Consider the following 27,736-nt stretch of genomic DNA (forward strand, 5'->3'; position numbering starts at 1 on the left):
TGGCAAAATGCATAGTATTGCAGGAAAATATCTTTAAAACATCAAATGTTCTCTCAGCTACATGGCAGAATATGTAGAATCCAGTGGCAGTCGGTGCCGTATAAGATGAGGGAAGACTATTCTTTTTTTTATGAGTATGGCCTTATTTCTAGTACAGCGAATTGGATGACTGTCATTCATATTCCATTCACCCTGCTCAATGTAACATCGATAGGTTTGGGCTACTACATGATACTAGAATTTTCCCTATATCCATCATGAGATTGCTACAACCTAGCCTATAAATGAAAGTTTACAACGTAAGTGCACAGGTCGAGAGAAATTTGAGTAATCAAGGTGACAGACATTGACACATTCGAAACCGCCTTGCACAATCTTGCCTGCATCTAGCTGATCTAGGGTGTAATCATTAGTCCAACAGTTGCAAATGAAAGTTTCTAGTATATTATCCCTGTTTTGTTCTGTTTGCTTCCATTTAAGAAACGTTTTTCAACAGAATCGGCAGAATGAATACACCTCTGATCACACGCAAACACAGTTCACTTTCATAGCAGCCACATACAAACAGCATGATCCCTTTGATCGTTGGATAATTCCTTCTCGCATCTATGTGCTCTCCTCCTCTCACCTTTTCCATTCGCTTGTGGACGTCAGTGCTGTAAGTGACCAGGCGAAAAAACCTTTCCAAGCCAAACCTTCATATCATAACAGCTACACACAGCCTACATCGTTGTCACCATATTAGCTAACATCAAGTCAACATAGCTACTAGAACTAACACGTTAGTAAACCTGCTACAATCATGCAGTACAGTGTACAGTTAGCAAGCAGTTTAGAAGTTACACCGGCAGGCCCCGGTGGCAATAACTTCATTAAACCAAAAGCTTACCTTGACTTGGAAGAGTTCCAGTGTTGGATAGCCATAGCCAGCTAGGTAACATTGCATCCCTCTCTGTTTGAGCCAGGTGTTTGAGTAGGCTAAACTAGCTAGCTGCATTCAGCTAACTAAGTGAAAGTGTAAATATGAAATATCTCTCTCTCTCTCTCTTACTTCTCCTTCATTTTTGAAGAAATTAATTCGTTCATAACTGTTAAACTATTGTCTTTCTCTCTCTTTGAGTCTACTCACAACTTGTTATGCACTGCAGTGCTAGCTAGCTGTAGCTTATGCTTTCAGTACTAGATTCATTCTCTGATCCTTTGATTGGGTGGACAACATGTCAGTTCATGCTGCAAGAGCTCTGATAGGTTGGAGGACGTCCTCCGGAAGTTGTCATAATTACTGTGTAAGTCTATGGAAGGGTGTGAGAACCAAGAGCCTCCTAGGTTTTGTATTGAAGTCAATGTACCCAGAGGAGGACAGAAACTAGCTGTTCTCCGGCTACCTACAGGGTGCTGTTGAGGCTGCATTGCAAAATAGTGTGTTTTAATCAAATATTTGGTGATGTGAATATATTTAGTATAGTTTTATCTAAAAAGGATAACTTTTTTAACGTTTCACTATTTTATATTTTTATGAAATTCACTGAGGAGGATGTTCCTCCCCTTCCTCCTCTGAGAAGCCTCCACTGGTAGAATCCCTGGAAATTAGCTTTAAAACATTTTCTCTCAGCTCCATGGCAAATGTGTAGAATTGCAGGAAATTAACTTTAAAACTGCTCAAATGTACATGTTTGGAGATTGCATGGCTGTGTGCTCGATTGTATACACCTGTCAGCAACGGGTGTGGCTGAAATAGCTGAATACACTAATTTGAAGTGGTGTCCATATACTTTTGGCCATATGTATTTGGACACCCCTTCAAATTAGTGGATTTGGCTATTTCAGCCACACCCGTTGCTGACATGTGTATAAAATCGAGCACACAGCCATGCAATCTCCATAGACAAATATTGGCAGTAGAATGGCCTTACTGAAGAGCTCAGTGACTTTCAACGTGGCACCGTCATAGGATGTCATCTTTCCAACAAGTCAGTTCGTCAAATTTCTGACCTGCTAGAGCTGCCCCGGTCAACTGTAAGTGCTGTTATTGTGAAGTGGAAACATCTAGGAGCAACAACGGCTCAGCCGCGAAGTGGTAGGCCACACAAGCTCACAGAACGGGACCGCCGAGTGCTGAAGGGCGTAAAAATCGTCTGTCCTCGGTTGCAACACTCACTACCGAGTTCCAAACAGCCTCTGGAAGCAATGTCAGCACAAGAACTGTTCGTCGGGAGCTTCATGAAATGGGTTTCCATGGCCGAGCAGTCACACACAAGCCTAAGATCACCATGCGCAATGCCAAGCATCGGCTGGAGTGGTGTAAAGCTTGCCACCATTGGACTCTGGAGCAGTGGAAACGCCTTCTCTGGAGTGATGAATCACGCTTCACCATCTGGCAGTTCGATGGGCGAATCTGGGTTTGATGGATGCCAGGAGAACGCTACCTGGCCAAATTCATAGTGCCAACTGTAAAGTTTGGTTGAGGAGGAATAAGGGTCTGGGGCTGTTTTTCATGATTCGGGCTAGGCCCCTTAGTTCCAGTGGAGGGAAATCTTAACGCTACAGCATACAATTACATTCTAGACGAATCTGTGCTTCCAACTTTGTGGTAACAGTTCGGGGAAGGCCCTTTCCTGTTTTAGCATGACAATGCTAAATGTGCACAAAGCGAGGTCCATACAGAAATGGTTTGTCAAGATTTGTGTGGAAGAACTTGACTGGCCTGCACAGAGCCCTGACCTCAACCCCATCGAACACCTTTGGGATGAATTGGAATGCCGACTGCAAACCAGGCCTAATCTCCCAATATCAGTGTCCGACCTCACTAATGCTCTTGTGGCTGAATGGAAGCAAGTCCCCGCAGCAATGTTCCAACATCTAGTGGAAAGCCTTCCCAGAAGAGTGGAGGGTGTTATAGCAGCAAAAGGGGGGACCAACTCCATATTAATGCCCATGATTTTAGAATGAGATGTTCGACAAGCAGGTGTCCACATACTTTTGGCCATGTAGTGTACTTTCATGTAAATATAGTGTCTCGGCTCCATGGAGAAATTTGGAGAATTGCAGAAAATGTGCTTTAAAAAAAAACCTAAATAAATAAATAAATACAACATTTTCCAAAAAATATTGTTGTGCCAACTGTGCCCATTGCCACGCCCCTTGCCACACCCACCACCTAAGACCCTTTTTCTCCAGAAAAACCCTGCAGTATCTTACATCTAATGAAGATGTAGATTAGGTTGAGAGTTATCTAATCGACCTAATCAAGTGGCTCATTGATGGACCTCCATTGTGCTCCTGAAGTTGACTCATGACACCAGGGAGGTTGCTCAGCAGGGCCTATAATTAACACACGCCACCTGCCAAATGCGGGTAGATTTTGGCATTGGCGGGTAAGATGTCAATTTTGTGAATACAAATTGATTTTTAGAAGCGCAAGCATAAAAATGGTTCTAATTTACTTGAAACGAAGTGAGACTTTGTCCTTGTGTTTCTTGGCTATTTACATTGTTTTGTTCACAAGCTAGGTTGTTTTTCTATGTTTGAGTTTCAACTGCTAGGGAAGAGAAGACACTTCTACTAATCAGACTCAATTTCACAGGCACAAACATCACTGGAGTCACGCTACCACGGTAACCTCCCACCCTTAAAGGGGCAGGTGAATAATAATAATAATAATATGCCATTTAGCAGACGCTTTTATCCAAAGCAACTTACAGTCATGTGTGCATACATTTCTGTGTATGGGTGGTCCCGGGGATCGAACCCACTACCCTGGCGTTACAAGCGCCGTGCTCTACCAGCTGAGCTACAGAGGACCACAGGTGAACATTTTTGTCTGTGATATTTTGGTTAAAAGACTTAGGTCACAAAAAGTATAATTATTCAATATACCACATTAGTTACTTCTTACAAGTTATTTTTATTTTTTACATTACAAAGCATGCTCATCCGTTTATTTTGTGTTTTATTGGTGTAATTTTAGCGTCAAAAAGTATTTTGGCTGGTAAAAAATCTGAGTGGCTGGTAGATTTTTAAATCTAAGTAAATCTACCTGCCACAGTGGCTGGTGGACCGAAAAGTTAATTTTATGCCCTGTTGCTCAGGCTGGTTAATCAATTTGATTAAAGTGTCAAGGACCAGTGAAAAGGAGCACACACTTTGGTCCTGGAACACACTATACTATATTATACTCTACTCTACTCTACTCTACTCTATTCTACTCTACTCTACTCTATTCTACTCTACTCTACTATACTATACCAAACTATACACTTTTGCTCAGGGAGAGGCACCAAAGACACACTTCTCTGCTGGTGTTTCTTGAGATATAAACATAAACTGCTCTGTTGGAAAAACCGCTTGGGTTTTGTAGTAGTTTCGCTTTGTACTTGATATTGACCATGCTATGCCTTGTGCCCTCCATCTTCCCTTCCTCCCTCTATCCCTCCCATGCAGGTTGTGAGCTTTGCCAGTCTGAAGTATGACCGCTCTTACAGCTGGATGGTGCTGTGCGTGCTGTGGTGCTCCATCGCTCAGTCCATCCTGCTGCCCATGTTCCTCTGGGCATGCGACCGCTACCGCGCAGACGTGCGCATGGTCTGGGAGAAGTGTGTGGCCATCATGTCCAACGACGACGTGGACGAAGGTAAAACAGGCGAGGAGGGGGAGGTGGAGCAGGCCAGGCTCCTTCTGTCCACCACCTACCCCCTCCTACCCCTGGCTATGGTGACTTCATAACATGAGGGTGGGGGGTGTAAGAGGTAGGGGGTAGAGGTTAGGGTAGGGGTCTGGAAGCCTGGTCCTGGAGAACTGGCATAGGACCTGTGGTTTGGTGCCCTATGGCCACAGGCATTTGATTGAGCCGGGGATAAGGGTAGGGGTCTGCAACCCCCGGTCCTGGAGCCACTGCTGGCCCCTCACCTTTGGGGTTGTGCACTATCATAGCTTGGGCCTTGGTTGATTTATGAATGGATGATTTGATAGTCATCTGTGAATGGATTCAGAAGATATAAAACTGGATTTGAATTCTGAATCGGGCAATTGATTTACATTGGGGGCGCCATGTAGGATTATGGTGACGTTCCGTCGAAGTAGTACATTTCATGATTTGAGCTTGATTGATTGTAGATAAACTTAAACTGACATAAGCAGGCCTAGAAGGTTCTCCGGGAGCAGGGTTGGAGAGATCTTGTTTTGGGAGTGACGTCTGTTCAGCTTACAACCCTAGATTTGATTCAGTATATATAATTTTCCTTTAATGTGGTCATATGTAGCCATCCGGGGTCCTTATGTGATTGGTCTAATTTGATGTGGTCTAATTTATCATGTGACCTATCATGTGACCTTTTTCTCCAAGTGGAGAGGAAGTGACCAAACAAAAGTGTCTGTAGGACTTATAGCCACATTTTGTGGTTTCATTCTTAGTGGGCTCATTTAAAAAGAGTGAATTCTATGCTATGCTATCAGACTGTTACAAGATATTGCTGGAAAAGCACATACTTTCCCCGCAGAATATGACTTTGCTTTACTTGAATGCATTCAAACTGAAATCTTCCTTGGCCTAGAACACCCTGACACAAGACGCAGAAATAAATAGAGAGGATTTATGAAGATTACAACCAAATCAATACTGAAGGAATATAACTAGCTAAAAAGCGCATTACATTTCAGCACGATGGTCATATTTCCAATCCTATGAGATTCTGGTATGCATTTTTCTTAAATCTATGATATACATCAAGGCATGATTGTACGCACACCTATCAGGTTTTTGGACCAATGTCAGCGTATGAGTGTAAACAGATACAGCCGGATGACTAAATAGTATTTTGGAAATGCAGTAAACTATTCCTGTCCATGTTGTCTGTAGGCCTATGTAGTGACAATAAGCAGTGACACCACAAGCAACCTCATTCACACTATTCCCTCAAATTATGCAAATTAGGTACTTTTGACAGACCAAAATGGCTTAATGATCCATAGGGTACATATAATAATAATATAATAATAATATATTTACAATTCAGAAATACACAGACACTTACCCAAGTTTTGTCCCCCATATTAACTTTAAAGTTAGGTCACATGATAAATGTAATAGCCCCTATAGTTTGTTCATTGTGTATTGGGTAGATGTGAACTATTCTATATTGATATGAGATCAGAATAATAATAAGAAACATGAAAAATCCTCAATGTTAAAAACATGCTAATTGAAATGAACCCTGTGAAATAACTTGCCTTTTCTTGCAATGAAATTGTTTAAACTCAACTTGATATCACCCCTCTCCCCTCTTTCTAACCCCCATACCTTTTGATAACCTCCCTTTCTATACGTCCATCCATGTTGATTGTTTAGCATAAGGCCAAAAAACTAAAACGTAGGACAATGTATTTTTTGTGTGATTTTAATGTTGCCAGCGCTCCTCTCTTTTTCCAGAGGGCTTGCCTTGTATATCACAATACAGTTGTATGTATAAGGGTTGTTTCTTGTTTCCAAAGCTACTGACTTGCATGCTATGCTGCCTGTGCAAATAGCCTATCTCATCCTCCATCCTACCGGCCAACATTTGCCCTAAGATCAGCATTTTACACCGATCTCCAATTGACCTCACATTGAATCTAATGCAATTCTTCTTTTGATCCTAAATTTGCCTGACAAGTTATACAGTATGTAAAATGATTACTTGAAAGTATTCCTTTGATTTGTTGTATTATGGTTCTCACGATAAGCCCCATTGTTTTAAGGATTAATATCATTATTTCTGGACAGGGTCTCTGAATTTGGAAGGAGTTGTTTTGTGTTTTTCTATTCGGTAAACGCCCACAGTCATGATTTTCAGTCAGTGATTATTTTCAAATTCACTGTTCAACCCTCTGAGCCATAGGGCATTTTTGCCATCTTGTTGCAGAGATAATTTAGTCACAATCTACACCATAATGACCCACTGAGTGTTATGTTCCCTGTTATTCAGAACACTTCAGACTATTACAAGTTCACAACAATATCGTAAATTATTTTCACAAAAGTATAGATCTGTGATTGCCACAAAGACAAAACAAAAGCCACAAGTTAACTAGAAGAGTTGTGCAATTTTGTGGCAATAATGCACATATAATACATTGTGATAGTCTGAAGTATTCTGAAAAAAGGATATGTAACACTCAATGGTTCATACTAGAATATTTTTTTTATTAAAAAGATAATCTATTAACTTTAAAGAAATCTTTAAGGCTCAAAGTGAAAGAATGTCTCGAGGCCTCGAGGGCTACAGTGACTCCTTTTTGATTAGGAACTCCAAGTTTCCCAGCGGACACCCAAAAAAAAGAGAATAAAAGAGAAAGATGAATTGTCTCTATTATCTATTCGTCTTGTCTGTCTGTCTGTCTGTGTATTTTGAGTACGTTGGTCTTTAATCCTGACGCGTATGCTTTTCTGCATTTTGCAGAAAACAGCCAAGATGGAGGAATTCATGCGGACTTAATATATGACAGACCATATGACTATAGCTCCGCGGCTGATATCATGACGGTAGACCGTATTGCCAAGTACGAATTCTCAACCTTAGAAATGGGGGTCCCACAAGGGTATCCATTGCAACTACAGGAAGATAAAATGCAGTATTTGCAGGTATATTTCCCTTGATTTTTATTATTTCATCAATTGATTTATTTTTCACTTCAAATACAGATAACAATGTGCATGGTGAAAGAGGCCCTTCAGCCTACTATAATATCTATTTTATTGTTTGATCTTGCTGGAATCATTTTACATTTTGCAAACTGATGTTTCCTATCTAGACATGGCATTGAAAGGTCAAAAAGCATATATCTGGCTGACTAATGTTTGGCAAATATGACCATCAGTAGTTTTCACCTTCATTGTAGATAAGTCTCTCTAATGTGTATAGGTGGGTCTTTCACAGACCTGCCACCTCTTAATCGTAGTATCACAAGTTAAACATAGAAATACTAGAATAGTATGAGGTGGTAGGGCTGATGCTGACTTCCAATATCCTTGACTGAACCATTATGCTAAAACAATGCAAATGCTTGCTCATGCTAATGCTATTTGGTCCTTTTGACTCCTATTGTGTCCTATTGACTCCAGACTCAAAGCAAGTCAGTTGTAGAGCTGTGAAATGCTCCTCTTTGACATATTATTATGAACCCCAATGCTGCTCTCCCAACATGCAGTCTTCAAGAGCTCACAAACAACCAAACCACAACTGTGTGTGTGTGTGTGTGTGTGTGTGTGTGTGTGTGTGTGTGTGTGTGTGTGTGTGTGTGTGTGTGTGTGCTTGAGTATGCGCACAATGTGTGCGCGAGTGTGTGTGCGCGTGCAGTCGTGTGGCCCAAATAAAAATTAACTAAAAGAGCATAATTACAGTATTGGAGAGAAAATGAAGGCTTTTGAAGGCTGAATTTGGAGACCTAAACTAAGAATGGCCATGCCCCTTTTACCTGACACAACCCAGACTTACGGTCACCCCCGCAAGACATCTACCACTGTGTCATCTTTGTTCCATTCTTTTGCAAAACAATTACCCAATTGGGCTTTCGACTACTCCATGTAGCGCAAATAGCTGCTAGCAAGACCACATGTAACACAGCACAGTGTAATGCTAACAAGAAAGTAGCACACAGGAGGTGTAGCCCTTAGATTTAGCCATCAAATATTTGTTATTTTATAAATGGTTTATGATAAGAATATTCTTATCAGGCAACTTGGACATCAAATCAGTAGGCCTAGCCATGAAATCTATAGGCCTATGATATGATATAGACTGAAATTTGATCTCCTGATAGTTGATAGTTACGCTCATTCTATTCTCTAGTAGGATCGAGTCTATTCTATTTTTGGACAGTTATTGAACAGAGATGTATACAGTAGCTATCATTTCACCACATTGACTCATTAAACCATTGATTCAGTTTTGTCTAAATAGTGCATCTTATACACTGAGTGTACAAAACATTAGGAACAACTTCCTAATATTGAATTACACCCCCTTTTGCCCTCAGAACAGCCTCAATTCGTCAGGTCAGTGGCTCTAAAAGGTGTTGAAAGCGTTCCACAGGGATGCTGGCCCATGTTGACTCCGATGCTTCCCACAGTTGTGTCAAGTTGGCTGGATGTCCATTGGGTGGTGGACCATTCTTGAAACACACGGGTAACTGTTGAGCATGAAAAACCCAGCAGCGTTGCAGTTCTTGATACACTCAAACCGGTGCACCTGGCACCTACTACCATACCCCATTCAAAGGCACTTAGATATTTTGTCTTGCCCATTTACCCTCTGAATGGCACACATACACAATCCATGTCTCAAGGCTTAAAAATCCTTCTTTAACCTGTCTCCTCCCCTTCATCTACACTGTTTGAAGTGGATTTAACAAGTGACATCAATAAGGGATCATAGCTTTCACCTGGATTCACTTGGTCAGTCTATGTCATGGAAAGAGTAGGTGTTCCTAATGTTTTGTACACTCAGTGTGGAATTGGTTAAGATACAGTTTGTGTTTTAGCAGTCCATACTGTATAATGGAAAATAATTATCAATAAATAATTATCAATAAAACAAATGTGTTTGTATTACAACTAAATACATGCAAGTCATGGCATTGAAACAGATATATTAAGTACACATTTTTGCCTACTATTTGGGGTGCTACAATTTGTCAATACAATTCAAGAAATCAACTACAACAAAAAAAACATAAACACGTGGCTCCATTTAAGAATTGTTGGTGCAATTCTCAAATGGCTTATATTTACAGAATCAGACTTTTCATTTGCTATGTTGCATCTCGTTGGGGTTACATTCCCCATCCACCCCCTGTCAGTCCTCATTTTCAACTACTACTCGTGCTTTGCTTCCCCCTGCTGGTCAAACTTCTCACTCAACGCTACTGTATAGTCTGCTGTCTCATTTCTGCATTTACAAAAAGACACCACATAGTGGCACTCTGATATTAGTTTTGTGCTGTGTATCTTCTCATTGACAAACCCATACTAAAAGCTGACGTTATGTCTCTCCTACTTAGTTCTCAGAACAATGTGGAATGTGAGTATCAATTTGGAAAGAATGCCATTTAGTCCGACAAGTTAGTTGTTATAATAGTGCTGTATTATGGCTTTAATACTGTCATAATAGTTTCAAAAACAAATATGTGTTAATTGAGTTGCATTAATGACTCCTGATAGAGAAGACAACATTTGATTAGAAAATAGCCTAATGTTTAACACCAAATAATTTAAAGAACTTTGCATTTGTAGTTTTAGCAGTAAGAGAAACAAAATGTATTGCTGTTGTTTTTCATTGAGAATGTATGACTGTATAGCCATTATCATATGCATATTATACAGGCCTAACCTTCTCCATACAAGCTGATGTTGTTGGTCTGTGTGTTGTGTTGCGCCAGGTACCCCCTACAAGAAGATTCTCCCACGACGAAACCGACATGTGGACCAGCGGCCAGATCCCCTCCTACCTACACCACTGGGGCTCCACGGAGGACGTGATGGGAATGGTCCACTACAACTCCAGCTTGCCACGCAACGAGAGACGCAGGAGCAGCCCGGTCTCCTACCGCGAGGAGAGCCACCCGCACCGCAAGCGCCGGCGCTCCGAGGATAGTGGGCACATGCTCAAGCAGCTGCCGCGGGGGAGCGGCGGCGAGCGCTACGAGGAGGCAGATTTGCGCTGCTTCAGCCGCGACGAGGTCATCAACTTTATCGATGAGACCCCGCTTCCCAGCCCCATGAAGAGCCCACGCCGCACCTCCACCATTTCCCTCATCCCAGACGTCTACGAGCAGCACATCATCTTGTACCCGCATTTCCCACTCACCGATTTTGAGCGTGAGCCCCATGCCCTGCGGCGCCTCTCGGAGCACGGTAGGAGCTGTAGTCGGGGAGGGTCGCCAGATGGCTCACACAGGGCAGACAGGGCGTGCGGTGGGGAAAGCTCCGGGGTGTGCCGTTCAGGTTCCCTCCGTGAGCACCGGCGGGAGGGGAGGCGCCAAGGCGAACTAGTCCCCACAGGGCAAAGCCTGCGGACTGGGGAGCACTCGTCTCACAGGCCCAGCAGGACAGGAGCCCACGGAGCTGGGCCCGACTGGGGGGAACACAAGCACCTGACTACGGGAGACAGTAAAGGAAGCACAAATAGTTTTATAAGCTCACCTTCTGCATCAGCCTCTAGATATATCACATTTCACTCAGATTCCATAGGATCTGCCACCTAGATAGAGTGCAGAAAGTTTGTATTATTATTATTATTATTATTATTATTATTATTATTACAAAACCATGGCATTGGGGTGATGGAAAGATTTCATACTGGTATATCCTAAATAATGGTTGATTTTATTCAACCACACTAAACTCCCAAAGCTAGGACTTATACTCAGTTTTATTGGCCTTGAAGCTTTGTACACGTTTCATGACATGCCTACCTTTGCTTTAGAACCTGGTAGGCTAGACAGCGTAGCAACTTTGAAAGAGGCTGTGGCGCCACCACGTAGTTACTCAAAGACATTGCTTTTAGGAAACCCATACTAACATCTCCTTTTAATCTTGTGCATATTCCACTCTTTTGTTTTGTGTCGTTTTCTTGTACGAGGATTTGGGGGAAATTGGTATTTTGATATTTTTTTGCACTTATAAGGATTCAAAATCTCAGATATTGTATAAGGTGTTATGAGATGAGAGGGCAAGGCCAAAACTGCCCATGTTCATTTTTGTTATGGTTATGACAAGTCTCTTTGATGGATGATCATTTGCTTGATTTTTTGTCAAAATAAACAAGGAAGAGAGGGAATGTTTTTAGGCAATATACAAAACCTTGTTATTTCTTCATGAAGGAAGCACTCTGATGTTGTGTTGTGGCCTACCGTTAAATATCCTATACAAAGAGATTATTGCAATTGCCTCACTTCAGTGTAATTTTCTACATGGTTGTGTAAGAAGAATTTCTACCATGACGTCCCTTAAACACTTTGAAAAAGTGAACTCGGCGTGGAGTGGATGTGACGTGTACATAATGAAAGTTACAGGTACATTGGATGTATGGTTTGGTGTGTTCCTCGTTCTTTCATTGAGGATTTGACTGGGATGTTTTCTTGTTTCCTCTTATAAATACTGTTATTCGATATTTATGATTACAAATGTGTAACAGTTGTCAGCACACACACAGATATTCATGCAGACATACATTATACAATATACATCAGCCATTAACAGTAGCTTAACCTCACAAATGGTGCTTGACACTTGGCGGCAGAGTGTTTGTCAATCTGTATATCCCTAGGTTGGCCCTAGTGGCCCTTTTAGGAAGCACCAGGATGTGCAGAGGAAAATCCACCCGACCAGGGGTGCATCTCAATAGTCTAAATTGGTCTCCAAGCCTCCTTGTCTCCTCTCTATCGGCGCAAATATCAAAATATAGAGTAAGTCTTGCAATCAGCTTACACCTTTCCCGTTCTTTCAGATCAGTGAGGATGAGGAAAGGAGACGAGGAGAGGGAGTCACCACACTATTGAGATGCACCCAATGGCTCATGTCCAAAACATCTGCCTATTGAGATGCACCCAATGGCTCATGTCCAAAACATCTGCCATCTCCCAATTTGAAATATGTAACTCAGACATTCACATAACTCAGTCATTGATGTCAATGTGATATTTGTGGGAGGTTAAGTTATGCATGCAGGTCTCAAGTTAGGATTAAGCCTCCTTTTGCTTGAGCTGCATCTAAATAGTCTAACATAGTGTCTGTTAAAAAGGATGAGTGCCACATTCAGTCCAGGATGGAGCTCTAATCTGCTACTGGCACATAATTGAACTATAGAAATAGAATTGTACCCATAAGGGTACAGTCCAACGGTCTGAGGGTCTGTCCTGTTCTAGGGATTCTATTTATATTGCTTTAACTGTGGCCAATCAGTGAATCCGGATCGAAGGACCATGAATAGAAGTACAGGTTCTCTGGGTGACCTCGACTAGAACGAGGTGCTTTTTCAGAGAATGTTTGCCATGCCAGAGGGTGGCAAGTACATTTACATTTAAATTTACATCAGTTAGCAGACGCTCTTATCCAGAGCGACTTACAAATAGGTGAAGTAAGAAGTAAAGCCAAGCATGGCTGAGGGAAGGTGAATAGTGTTCATTAAATTCCACCACCACCAAAGCACTCCAATGTTTATAGATGATGTGGTTCACTGGTGGTGTGGTTACACATTTATATTCCCTTTTGCTTTGACATTCTTGGCTTAAATTTTTACGAAACGTTTAAGAAATTCACCTATCTCTAGATGGCGTTTTGGGAAACACTTGTTAAATATCTCAAAAACAGGGCCCATCAGATGTATAAGACTATTGAGGCATGATGGACCATGGCAACTGGGTCTTCCTCATGCTGGAAAGCTTTGAATTATATTGATAACTTGTTTTTACAAACATTTTCAACTTTAAAATGTAATATTCCCCAAATATGTTAATTTGGCAGTTCTAACATCTTAAGTTTGACATGAATGTATTGAGACAGGATTTGTGTATGTTTGCAGATAAATTAATTAAATGGAGTGATAATACTTTCAACTTGCAGTGTGCCCCAATTAACCATTTTATAGCCTTATTATGTTGGGAAAGAATTCTAGACTTTCTATGAGGCACACACACATTGGTCTTATAATGCATCATAGTGATGTATTATAAGGATGTTATAACTACTTGGAGTTATGACAGCTTATAACATGCATTATAATGCACTATAAGTGTGTGGAGTTAAATGCTAACCTGGTACCAGTCTCTTTCTGCTAACATTCCACTCCTTGTACTACGTGTCATATGCCAAACATTTGACATATAAGCCGAACATTTGGCATATGACATAAATGCGGGTAAGAGGTCAATGGAATGCAGACCATGGGATATAGAAACACGCTGGATTGGCGCACATTCAACAAAGTGGATTTTTTTTTTTTTTTTTTTTTCCCTTTATTTTATCAGGGGAGTCATAATGAGACCAAGGTCTCTTTTACAGATGAGCCCTGAATTACATAAATTACAGAAAATACACACATCAAAATATAAATACAAAATGCAAGCAGAAAGAAAGAAAAACAAACACATTCATCAGTAATAAGCAATAAGGATATTCATCAAATACGTCATGATTGATGTATTGTTGCAGGCCCACAATGTGGTTACTAAAGTCCCATTTGTATATAAACTCAGCAAAAAAAGAAACTTCCCTTTTTCAGGACCCTGTCTTTCAAAGATAATTTGTAAAAATCCAAATAACTTCACAGATCTTCATTGTAAAGGGTTTAAACACGGTTTCCCATGTTTGTTCAATGAACCATAAACAATTCATGAACATGCACCTGTGGAACGGTCGTTAAGACACGAACAGCTTACAGACGGTAGGCAATTAAGGTCACAGTTATGAAAACTTAGGACACTAAAGAGACATTTCTACTGACTCTGAAAAACACCCAAAGAAAGATGCCCAGGGTCCCTGCTCATCTGTGTGAACGTGCCTTAGGCATGCTGCAAGGAGGCATGAGGACTGCAGATGTGGCCAGGGCAATAAAGTACTGTGAGACGCCTAAGACAGTGCTACAGGGAGACAGGACGGACAGCTGATCGTCCTCGAAGTGGCAGACCACGTGTAACAACACCTGCACAGGATTGGTACATCCGAACATCACACCTGCGGGACAGGTACAGGATGGCAACAACAACTGCCCGAGTTACAACAGGAACGCACAATCCCTCCATCAGTGCTCAGACTGTCCGCAATAGGCTGAGAGAGGCTGGACTGAGGGCTTGTAGGCCTGTTGTAAGGCAGGTTCCCACCAGACATCACCGGCAACAACGTCGCCTATGGGTACAAACCCACCGTCGCTGGACCAGACAGGACTGGCAAAAAGTGCTCTTCACTGATGAGTCGCGGTTTTGTCTCACCAGGGGTGATGGTCGGATTCGCGTTTATTGTCGAAGGAATGAGGGTAACACCGAGGCCTGTACTCTGGAGCGGGATCGATTTGGAGGTGGAGGGTCTGTCATGGTCTGGGGCGGTGTGTCACAGCATCATCGGACTGAGCTTGTTGTCATTGCAGGCAATCTCAACCCTGTGCGTTACAGGGAAGACATCCTCCTCCCTCATGTGGTACCCTTCCTGCAGGCTCATCCTGACATGACCCTCCAGCATGACAATGCCACCAGCCATACTGCTCGTTCTGTGCGTGATTTCCTGCAAGACAGGAATGTCAGTGTTCTGCCATGGTCAGCGAAGAGCCCGGATCTCAATCCCATTGAGCACGTCTGGGCCCTGTTGGATCGGAGGGTGAAGGCTAGGGCCATTCCCCCCAGAAATGTCAGGTAACTTGCAGGTGCCTTGGTGGAAGAGTGGGGGAACATCTCACAGCAAGAACTGGCAAATCTGGTGCAGTCCATGAGGAGGAGATGCACTGCAGTACTTAATGCAGCTTGACCCACCCTTTGTTCAGGGACACATTATTCAATTTATGTTAGTCACATGTCTGTGGAACTTGTTCAGTTTATGTCTCAGTTGTTGAATCTTGTTATGTTCATACAAATATTTACACATGTTATGTTTGCTGAAAATAAACTCAGTTGACAGTGAGAGGACGTTTCTTTTTTTGCTGAGTTTATTTGGCTGTTTTTCGCTGCATAACATTTAGGTTAGTTGTCCCTTTTCAGATTTAGAAGTTACTGCTAAATGCTAACTGGCGTTCCTATAAACTGGTAGCATAACTAGCATACAGAAATCGGTGGCATTAGTCAAAGTAGTTTTTAACTGTAATGCAGTTGATTGATGATGATGACATGATGGACATGTAAAAGGGGTTGACATCCATACAAGCATTATACTCCGATTTTTACCCAAATTTAGAGTGAAATACACACATAAAAATAGCTTAAATGTAGGCAAATTTTGCTGGGGATAATGAGGAGATTAGGGATCTTTCCCCCACGCGTTTCCATGACATTTCCATTGTTTTGGTCGAGTTCCATTGACCTCAGAAACTGGTACCCAGGCTAGATAAATGCACTTATAAGGTATAATGTGTGTGCGCCTCATAGAAAGTGTGTGCTATTATCATAATAATTTGCTAACAAATGTTTTGCATACACTTTAAGATCATTTGTTTCTATAGCATAAGTAATGCTCCAAAGTCCAGGTTATTAATTTAGGTTAGCCTATGTTAATTGTGCACCTCTCACCCCTTGTCTAATATTCAAATGAATATCATAATGTGAACACCTTTCTTTGAAAGTATTACCGTTTTTATATTCCCTTTTCGAAATTTGCCACGTCATTGACTTTTCCTGCATTATGTTTTTCTCTGTGTTTACAGTAGCCTACTTATTTATCAAAATCTAATTTTGTAACATATCCTTCTCTGTTAAAGCTTTTATGACTGTCAATCCTATGAACAATGTTTGGTGTTTTTGTTGCTGCGATTATGGTTTTGTTCAAAGGATAAAGATCTATTTCGAGTCAAAGTTGCAGTGGAAAAAACACTTGAATAGTTTGAAATCGTTGAAAGTGTGTTTTGCGTTTGTATTTTAAATGTTTAAAAAAATATATTTTCCCGGTGATGTAGGCTATTGCGGTTCGGAGGTGCACATCAACCATTTTAGAATTTTATTCACAACTCGGTTTTATTGAATTGATGTTCACACTCCTTTGAGATAATTCGAGATATTATTCTGTAAGGACCAGAAAAAATAAAGCAGATGTTTCGACTTACATTGTTTTTGACATATTTCTTCTGCACTCACAATCCTCAGAATATTTGACTAATATTCACACGAGATGGCAATATTTTTTATTTTATTTTTTTATTTTACAAATGAACAGCCCCATTTAATGGGCTCGCAGTCCAGATATGGCCTGCAGGCGCCATTTGAGTATCACTGATGTAGTCTATTCAAAAGACAATTCTAGCACTCCAACAATCCAACTATATGAGGATGAAGAGCATCCTGAAGCTGCCCCTGAACACTGCCATTTTAGCATGCAGTCATGTCTGGTCAATAATTCACCTGCAGCCCACAGGCTACATATCATAAGCCTACCCCCTTAGAAACTCAAGTAGCCTAAATTTGCACAATCATTTTTTTTTTTTAGCAGGTGTTTTAAAACGCTTGACTCTGCAGATTCAGTGACGTCTAGCCTCTCACCATTGTTTCCGTGGAGAACGCCCGCACTTTGTTCACCAGTTACCCGCAGCCAGTGAGCCTCGACACTGGTCTTTATCCAACTCTAAGGGAAATTCCACGGTATTGTGGAGGTCTAGTTGTGCTGCGACCTGGTCTCATGCTTAATACACCCCATTGCAACATTTTACATACATCTAATTATGAGACATTTTCGTTGGGGTAATGGGGTAGTCGAGTATTTAACCCATTTTAGTCCTATCACTTGAAGCTAGAATCCTTTTGTAAATTAATGATATATAGGCCTACCCACTGATTCTTGAAGAATGTAACCTATAAATGCCTCATGACCTTAGTTCAACTGTCGTACCCCATCACAACCCAATAATAAGCTTATTTTACTCCAATGTTTGTAAACAACTTAAATGTAAACATACACTGTATAGCCTCAAAACATGGTTAAAATTGTACATTTTAAATCATGGATGGTCAGTCCTTGCATCCGTGGCTCTGTCTATGAATTTAAGTGGATTATTGCTTTAAAATAGATAGGATTTGATCGAGTTGTTCTCAAATTAGATGATTTGAGACTATTTTGCACTCTTCGTTTTAGTGTAGGCCTATGAAAAATCTTGGCCAAGAGAATGACGAATTTAAAAATATGCCTCACCTTGGTCTTAGATTAAATGTTCCACCTGAAAAAAACATCTCTCTAGTCCACCACAGGGTGTTGAAAGGCTCGGTGGACACGGGGCCTGGCTCTTTGCATCGCTGTATGTAGGCCAGGCCTACACGTCTGCCTCTTATGGGCGCTTGACTGGGCACAGTCTAATGCAAATACGTTTTATTTTCCTTTCTCCGTGTTTCAGCTCTGATGCACCACTATTATGGTGCAAACCAAACTAGCTTATTTAAACAACGCTGAGACGAGTTCATAGAAATTCTTACAAGTTTCAGTGCATTCAGGGTGCACATCACGTGGCTTTTCTTCAGTAAAACAAACTCAAGGGCTTTGGCAGGTTCTTTAGCCTATAAAGCTCCATGTATTCGCTTCACTAAAAGCGCAACAGCGGGACTGTTGGGCCCATATGGTTGCAGTGGGTCTGCCTATATTGAAAACAGCTTGCTCTAAATAGGCTACCCTGATCACAATCGTCTAAAACCCAACTGTAAGCTTATATATAAACGAACATTTAGTGCAAAATGTAGGCAATCATTATGACGACCAAAACGTGAATGCATGGTGTAGGCCTGCTAACAACAGATATAGAGATATAGGCTATTAATGTGACACATGCAGTCTACAAATGGCGTGTGGGTCAGATTTAGCACACAAGCAACTTGAACCAGGCATAGTCTTTTTTGTCTTATTTTTTTTCTCACATTGCTTGAGAGCCTCCCTTTTCTTCGGGAACCAATGCCTTGTCACCGTCCCCAGCAGGCCGTCAATACCATCTGAAAGAGCGATGGGCGTTTCAGCGATTCTCCTCGCTGCAAGGTGCCATCCTCTCCAACCTTAGTCGACATGAAAAGAGAGCCATTTATGATACTGATGCTAGACCTCCAACCCACTATAGCAGCGGAAACGTTGTTTTCCATCCAAAGAAACAAACGTTTATTTTTGGGGTCAGTTTGTGCAGGCTATATAGATGCATCTTTGTGAGTAGCCTGTTATCTTTAGGATATATAGGCCTACCCAAACGGACTAAATGAAAGTGAAATTAAACGACTATTCTTATATGAGCTTCCAAAACCAACGTCTGGTCCACAATTAATCCCAAACTTCCATAGTGAATGTGGATTCACAAGCGTTTAAGATAACATGGGGCCTCTGAGACGAGAAAGCAGATAGCGTGCATGTAAATAATTAGTAGCAGAAAATTGCTGTGCTGTTCAACAAGAACCTAATTTGCGCGCTGCTGTTTCGGTAGTTATGCGTAAAACTGGATAACAATGGGATGAATGGCGCATCATGGCATGCGCCCTAGGCGGTTGACAACCCCCCCAGACTTGTTTCCTCACTGGTTACTTAGGCCAATGTCTTAACATTGCCAATGTAGGAAAGGGACTGATATAGGCTATAGCTTCATTGACAATGTTAATACATATCAACTTGAGCTTTATGATGCATGTTGCACTACTGGGAACATGGGGTACCCCTGGGAACCAAATGCCAAGGTTACCCGTCACCCGATGCCAATCGTTTCAGCAACAGGTGACAGCCATGCATGTATATTTACCTGCAGTCGAAATAAAGAAGAAGAAAAAACAAGAATATAATATAAAAGGGTCAAGTTATAGATATTAAAGAAACGTAATCCCTTGGCCAGTCCCGAGGTAGCTTTTTCGAACGAAGAGGCTGGTGAGGTGCCCCACCATTTGAATGCATGTTCTGAACCTGTATTCCCCATATGTAGAGAGGAGAGGATGAGAGGATGCGGTCAAGCACCTGGTGGCACAGCTCCCTGTGCAACTTCATACGCGAATTTATTGATATGCTTTTGGATTTTGGTACAGGTTGGCACACCTCTGTTTAATAATAGGCATAATGAATACAGAGAATGTGCGACCTATAACATTCCCCCACGAGCCAAGTGGCTAACTTCAGATATTCGAGCTTACTAACTAACTAGGCCTACTGCAAATTCGAAACTATTTTCATTACAGATGTAGGATCTTAATTTGAGCCAGTTTTGTTTGCTACAGCAGGAAAAAAATCCTGCAGCAAATGTGAATTATTAAGTGGATTATAATTAATGGACGTTTTTGTAGGGGTTGATAGTTTTTTCGTAAGGGAAAATCAAGTATGTAATTTCAAAATGGAAATGATTAACTTCAGAAGCCTTTTTAAACCTCAAATACACAACAGGTTTTGGGCTCCCAAGTGGCGCAGCAGTCTAAGGCACTGCATCACAATCTGGCCTTGATGGTTTGGCTGGGATAGGTTGTAATTGTAAATAAGAATTTGTTCTTAACTGACTTGCCTAGTTAAATAAAGGTTTAAACAAAGTTTAAAATGTACTGCATTGTAGCAACGTTCTCGTGCAACAGGGTGATCAAATTAGGATCCTACATCTGTATAAACCACTCTTTTAACCATATCAGTGAGAAAGATGAATAAATCACTCAATGTGAGTAACCATGGAGAGGTTAGAAGATGGCTTATTTGGCTTGCAAGATGAGTTTAGGTGAACAGATGCATTGTTACTATTGCATTTTATTCTGTATTGTACAAATTGGTTACTGAATTACTTATTACTTTCAAAAATAAATGTGTGTGAATTTCCCACCCATTTACTTTCCCAGTCCACTAACAAATAAGACGACGAAAGGCTTATTCAGTTCTTTCAGTTCTTTGATTTTATTGATAAAATAAAAAAAATCTGTACAAAAGTTAAAACAGTATTTAGAAAATACAAATCTACACCGTGCATATACTACACAATAAAGTATTTAACAGTTCAAATAAATCTCTATTCAACATGCTACCAAGGACGCCAAACATTGTGTATGGTAACTGCATGGCTGTATTGACCATTTGAGAGACACTTGTTTCTGTAGCATGGGCTGAGACTGTTATTTAGTTTAATCTTATTTGTGGATACGATGACTTGACTGGTCCCTGCGGAGAGTTTAGTCGGTTTGGAGCTGTGGGGTTTGAGCGCCCTGATGCACCGGGCGAGGGGGACACTGGTTGGTGCCTTGCTCGCTTCGTGCCCAACTGTCGAAGGAAGACGTCTTTGCATCCGGCAGCACACAGCAGTTTCGGGCAGCACATGTTTTGTTCCCGTGTCGCTGTCCGCGGTGCTGGAGTTCTGAGCCTGTCCTCCGGTGCAGTGCAGGCTGCTTGAAAGGTGCGTCAGCATGGTCAAACGACTGCTGCTCCCACTCGAGTTGTCTGCCAAGTACTGGTTCACGCCTGCTAGGCAGCTCCTGAAGCCAGCTTGGTATTCAGCAAACTCGGAGTTAATGGAAAATCCTGTAGAAAATGAGAGGAACATTTTAAGTAAATATGGCACCATGCGTAAAACCCAGCCTATCGAGAATTTCACTTGACAGTAGACCGAATAATTGCTGGTAGAAGCTAATAGTGATAGGCCAGCCTACCATAGGCAAGGCCTAGAATGAGATAACAAATAGTGAAGATGGATAACGCACCACTCTGGATCTTCTGAAGATTTCTCAGATGTTTTACAGTTAGTTCCAGGATGTCCGCTTTCTCGAGTTTGCGTTTTCGAATCTGAAAAGGAGCATACATTGAGCCACTAAGCACAAAAGCACGATTGGTTTGTAACAATTTGCCTAATAGATTCGAAGTATTACTTACATTGCTGGTGTAATAATTCTCCAGCAGAGATTTTAACTGGTCCAAACATTTATTTATGCGCGCTCGTCTTTTCTTCTCCATCAATGGTTTGGATACCTTACAAAAAAAGAGAAATAAAGCATTAACAAACAATCCATCAGTCACTTTAAAATCTTTGTTGTTGACATTCATTTGTTTGAAAGTTATTATTACTTGCCAATAAAGCATGCATGTAGGTAACATAAACTACACACCTTTTTCCCATTTATGATTTTGGTCTTGATTACACAGTCGGATGTCGACACCATTCTGAAGGTAGTTTCTGGTTTGCTTACAGATGTTTTTGACCTACTGCATGAACTCTCCCTGGCGCACGAGTGAAGGAATTCTGCCTCGGGAGCCGATTTATAGCGTCCCCCACTTAACATCTCAATGCAACAAATGACCTGTGGGTCGCGCGCGCCGAGATGAACAGTACTGCTTTGACAGCCCCCAACAACCAATCAGCCAAGAGCTCTCACCGAATAATCTATTGAACGCGCATCATCTCCAAAGGCGGCATATCTTGGACCTCAAACATAGCGTAAATATCCCCGAATATTGCTGTCTAAATCTTAAGATATTATTATAACGTTAGGCTATTTATGGAAAGAAGCACAGTCATTGCGGAAATTACATTGTCTCCAAAAAACAACTAGCCTATATTATCTATAGGCTTTAACTATATCAACACGTTTAATAAATTAATGAAAAAAGGTATGTTATAGCCTTTCATATCTGGAAAATATATGACTGGTTTTTTAAACATGCATAGGACTGTCAAATTTTAGGGCAAGTAGGCTTATAGCCCACTCAATTCAGTCTTATTATCTTAGCTATTTTCATAGCCTTCAATTAGTGTGTGGTGAGCTAAAGTCAATGTTCTGTCAACTAAATTATAAAAAAGGACTACATGTTCATTGAAATTTGATGCAATTTCCGCAGGCTAGATGTAAACCTGTACCGACACGCCTATAGACATATCAGTAGGCTTCAATATTAGAGAAATCATTCAACGTGTGAGGTGAGATTTTACAGAAAAGCGTAGAAAATCACCCCATAATGTGTTGATGTTAATTGTGTTTTGCTCGGTTTGGGGACTCGTACCAGGTCTTGCTATTGATTCTTTTATATCGGAGTTTCACGCCAATGAGGTCAAAGGCAGCACCGTGGAAATTCTCTCCATGTCTCCACAAGATTTCGATTTTCTGGTGATACAAGAATCCGAGACACCTGTTGCAAAAACCTATGGCCACACACTAAATCGTCTTGCGACCATAAAGCATATCTAGGCCTATCTCAACGATATCCACCATTACATTATAAAGAAGAAAATATACAATTGTGAATTTGTGTTCCCCATGTTTTTGTTTTCTTCAGAAATAATGCATTGACACTTTTGTCTTCGCAGGCACCGAGGAGAATCGGTGGGCCGCCCCCTGTCTTGAGGCCCTTGCCTCCAGATTCTTCACACTGCACCCTCAAAAGGCACAACCCTTGGGAAAGTCATGCCAGCTGAACCGCGTGAACTAGCCCAACTGCACTGCTTTGCGCATCAGACAATCGGGGACTTTTCCTTGAAGTACAGCCAACTCTGAAGAAATAGACGTTATAACCACAACATGAGACAATTTCTATCTTCAGCGTTTTTTTATTCTAAAAATCTAAAGGTTTTAAATGATTATAATCTTAAATAAAGTGGCAATGGCAGTATTGTGCAAGTAGGCTATATATTACGTAGCCTATAATTGTGGTGTAAATTATTGATAACAGCCGAAGTGAAAAATCTCATGTGAAATGGGACCATGCCATTCGTTGGACACGCGACATGCTCAATGGAGATTCTATAGACTACTTTCAAAGTTGCTTAAGTCCTCTCAAGTTTGATTCCAGACACAATGCATGTGTTCAGATGACAATAAGCGCGAGGGAACAAATGGCGGGGAAAGGGAGAGGGTTTTGGCATTAACATCTCAGTGTATTCAGTTCAGGGACAAGGCGCCCCTGAAAAGAAGGCAGTATATATGCCTACTGAGAGGCCATGGATCTTTTCTTCTGTCCGTTTTGTGTCCACAAAAAGTGGGCCGTATCAAAGATTTCTCTCACTTTCAAACACAAAACCTCATTGTCCCGTAAGTCTTTGAAAGGGAGTTGTTAAAGAGAGTTGAGAAAGGCAGTGGCTTAAAGATAGGCCTTGCTAGGCCTGTGTCAGGGAATATTTCCTGGACAGTTTTTCAGGAAAAGTATGTTTTATTAGAACAGTAGCCTAATAGTCTAATAAGGCCTACGCATAGCTATATACTTTCCACGGGTGGTAGAAATTTCATAAACTTACTCACATGACTGCACAAGAAAAAAACATTTTAAATGTAATCTTAATTTTAGTATTTAAAATAAATGCAATGTAGCCCGCAGTTGGCCTGTATAATAGCCTGCATAATATTAATGAGCCTCGCAGACTAATTTGTAAGTTTAATTACCCCAATCGGACATGCAATAGGCCTACAATAACGGATGGTAAACAATAACCTATAGGTCTATGTTGTATTAATAATTGAACTCAAATTATTAATCCTCGATATTCACTGTTTTGAATCAAGGTCATTACATATCTTGATCAAAATATGAATATAGCCTATATTTATAAAGCTATGCCTATGTCTACAAAATATACCTTAAAGGCCATATATGCTGTTCAAATTGCGTAAAATGTACAGAAAAATTGGTGCGGCAATTTCGATGCCATGTTTTCAAGTGATAATGCAACGTTTAATCAGTATGAAATCTGACCGCTCTGCTTTGGTGTATGAAGGCTGGTTCTCCTCTTTTGTTCTGGTCTCTGCATTATGTCGTCGTTTTCACGCTCTGAGTTAACATGCACCGTATAAAACCTGATTTCAGCATGGCAAGTTGGCAACATGGCAAACTTTTTTCTTTTTTTGTTGTTGTTGCAAGGACACACGGAATGATTTCACGTTAATTACGCGGTGTGTTATATCAGTTATCACTGGCTATTCGCGAGTTAAGAATATGGAGGCTATTCAGAATAATGAATACAAATAGTTATAGAATTGATATAATGTTAAACGAACTGAATGAGTTACAATTCACAATTCGAGATTTTTTTTTCCTGCATGGGCTTTAAAAATGTATTTAACTTGGTTATACCCTCACCCCCTTTCTTGCAGCTCTCAAAATAATTGGCTACCTCTCCATGATAATAGCTCAACGAGCGACTTGTGTCCAAAACGGTCATGATAATGATTTACCATTAAATAACAAGTTAAGTGCATGTTTATAAAAGGACCTCAGACTTTTTCCCTCCACTTTCACTTTTCTCCCTCGGGTAACTCATTAACCACAACAGTCTATTGTCATGTATGCCTGCCAGGGGGACCTGACAAAGAGTGCTGTAATAATTGGAGTATTCGAGGACTTGTTAACAACAATTAGTGAAGCAATTATACAATTACCTGCAATAAACTGTTTTTCTCCAGAGGAAAACTCGCCCCACATTAGCAAGAGAATGGCTGGCTATACATTACACAGCAAAGTTCAGGTAAATCGAATGAAGATGACTTTGGGCAAAGTAGACATGTATAGTGTGAATTGCCACATGCATATTCCAGCAACGTATTAGGCTCATATACATGTTTGCTATTAAAATGCTTCACAATGCATCTAATAACCTACACTCTTTAAAAAAATAGTTATAATTTATGTAAAACCAAAATGGGTTATTTTGCTTGCTTCATATTGGCACCCCTAAAAGTTCAATATAGAACCCTAATGAACTCCCTTTTCAAGAAAAATGAGCATATGGATTCTATATAGAACATTTAGGGCTGCCATATATGAAGCAAGCTATATAACCTTTGTAGCCTATAATAAATTGGCCAAATATAGGCGTAATATTTGGAACTGAAAGTTACCAAAATGAAGTTGCCAAACAGAACGCTTTTGAGCAAGAAAGAAAACGATAGACTTATTTTAAAATGTGAAGGCAACTTTCACACATAGAAACTGCAACGGGTCACTGAGAGCGAAGCAAATCGAGGAACCGCCTCTTAACTATTCAGGGTTCTGACACATACTGGAGGACACCAAACCTTTATTGTGGGCCTACACTTGAGGAGTTCGAAACGAAATCACTCAGGTGCTCACGCAGGTGCACTGTTTATATCGAATAATCTACATCCTTCGAAATTACGGAAGGGGGATAAATAAAAGCCACGCGACGGGCCTGTTGGCGAAGCTCTGATCAAACATCAAATATCATGAATTTCTATAGACTGGTCTCCAGGTTATTTAAAGGTCTTTACTTTGGTTAAGCCGCACAATAGGTTGTGTTTGGCTATTTGCACCGGGGTTACCGTCTGAATAGAACAGAGGTGCACATTAACATCGCTTAGGGTTTTCTCTAGGGCCGAAATGAACTAGTGGAAAGTAACTTTATAACTCGCAGAGGATGAACCCTTTGTCAAGCGCTCGACTGAAAGACACAAGCGCCTAACAAAAGAGAGACGTCATTGTTAAACACTATGGCTCATGGGTATTGATGCGCCTTGAATTGCTAAACATCTGCCATTTACTTTGCAACCACTTCAACCGATTTGAATACGAATAAAGTGTCTGTGCTTCTTCGTAGGCTGCACAATCTTTGCCCGTGCGTAAAACAACAGAGTTTCCGAGCGTATGAGTGGATTAGAAATCGAAACTTTTGAGCTAGGCCTAAACATATGGCTCCCCTATGGAATCGAAAAAGAACTAACTGCTAAAAAATGTTTTATTGGAAACTGACTGAGAGAAGAAGGATATGATCCACAAGTTAAACAATAGGACTCCTTTATATCAGGCCCGATTGTCAAAACGTTCTTCGTTTCATATTTATCTGCTCACAAAAAGGGACACTAAACGTTACTTGCGCTATTCGTAAAGCCTGCTTCAATCAATATGAATCCAGTTTCACTCTTTCTTTTTAAACCTGAGATTATAACTTTATTTCTGTTAAAAATGCAATTGTGCGTAATTACGCAGTTGGTCCATCAATAGGCCTGCGTTTAATGACCAAAAAAGTAGACCTGAAAGACAGAGAGAGAGAGAGCGAGAGCGAGAGAGAGGATCACTAGCAACAAACAACTGTATGTAAGGATATTAGGCCTAGTCAATCTTAAATTCTAATACTTTTGTAGCCTACTCATTTGTTAATAACCAAACTAAATTGCGCTTCAATGTATTACCGATGCAGTGGATGATAGAGTTCTCGACTCAATCAAAAAGGCATAGGCTATATTTTGTAGGCTATTGCTATATTCTGTAGTTACCCATTTGTTTTCTTCTAATGACTAGTCATATGAGAAACAAGGAGTTCTGGCATACGATGTGGCATGCAAAAAGCATCAAAAACAGACAACTCTGACAACGCATTTGCCACTTGGGCACGACAGTTATTCCAACACAATAGACCAACTGTATAGTCATGATTTCTTACTGAAATCGAGTCCAAATACTATAAGTCTATATGAGCATTTAAGCAATAGCCCGGCTACACAGCTGGTGGGTGAATCGAAGAAAGACGTTCTTGTGACCCGTTTTCCGCAGCAGGTTTTCCCAGGGTTCGTCCTTTATATTGCAAAAGTGGAAAATCGGAGTGTACAACTGAAAAGCCAGGGGGCGTTCCTCCGATTTTCCTCGCTCCATATTTTGCAGGGCAGAGAAATATGCATTCTCTCCCTCTCACTATCAGCAAGTAACATGGTTGCTGATGCCGTTAGAAGACAGGGAAATAAACCTTTGGATAGGCTATACCAGATCTAAAAGCATGACATTTATACATGCAATATTTTGTAATATTTGCAAAATGTGTCCAATAACCATTAGCCAATTAATTGAGATAATAGTTATCTTTTTATTATCATCATCAACTTTTTCCATAGAGAAAAGTCCTGCTTTTTAACAAACGTTTATATCCTAAAATGGATATGCTCACTGTTTGAAATATCAAAATAATATAACTTAATCGACGTGTGTGGCGTGTATCATGCGTCTACCCTAAAATTGGTATGAAATCGTCAATTTGTTGGTGTCAGCGTTAAGCTGGCCAGGCGCGCCATATGCCATGCTTAGTGGCACTATTTACCGATTCGTTCCTACTTTCACGGTCCATCCTCCTCTTCTTCTTGCCAGAGAATTGAATGGCAGCAACAAAAT

General features: G+C 40.8%; 2 protein-coding genes across 2 annotated transcripts in view; one reads left to right on the forward strand and one right to left on the reverse strand.

The window, feature by feature from the left end:
• The window catches only part of gpr153 (G protein-coupled receptor 153), a gene marked incomplete at both ends in the record, with an annotated part of 36,147 nt that extends 24,912 nt beyond the window's left edge, over positions 1–11,235 (forward strand). Inside the window, 3 exons of the mRNA XM_084184515.1 lie at positions 4,441–4,630; positions 7,434–7,615; positions 10,411–11,235. Coding sequence (XP_084040641.1) covers positions 4,441–4,630; positions 7,434–7,615; positions 10,411–11,235 — 1,197 coding nt within the window. The remainder of the gene's footprint in view (positions 1–4,440; positions 4,631–7,433; positions 7,616–10,410) is intronic.
• Positions 11,236–18,606: 7,371 nt separating this feature from the next.
• her3 (hairy-related 3) lies at positions 18,607–21,795 on the reverse strand (the record flags this gene model as incomplete). The annotated part of the gene is made up of 5 exons (XM_084184357.1): positions 18,607–18,696; positions 20,787–21,160; positions 21,340–21,421; positions 21,509–21,604; positions 21,742–21,795. The coding sequence occupies 5 exons, from the start codon at positions 21,793–21,795 to the stop codon at positions 18,607–18,609; spliced, it is 696 nt and encodes a 231-aa protein (XP_084040483.1).
• Positions 21,796–27,736: the final 5,941 nt, after the last annotated feature.

This window comes from Coregonus lavaretus (assembly GCF_964263955.1).
Source record: "Coregonus lavaretus genome assembly, chromosome: 20".
NCBI lineage: Eukaryota > Metazoa > Chordata > Actinopteri > Salmoniformes > Salmonidae > Coregonus > Coregonus lavaretus.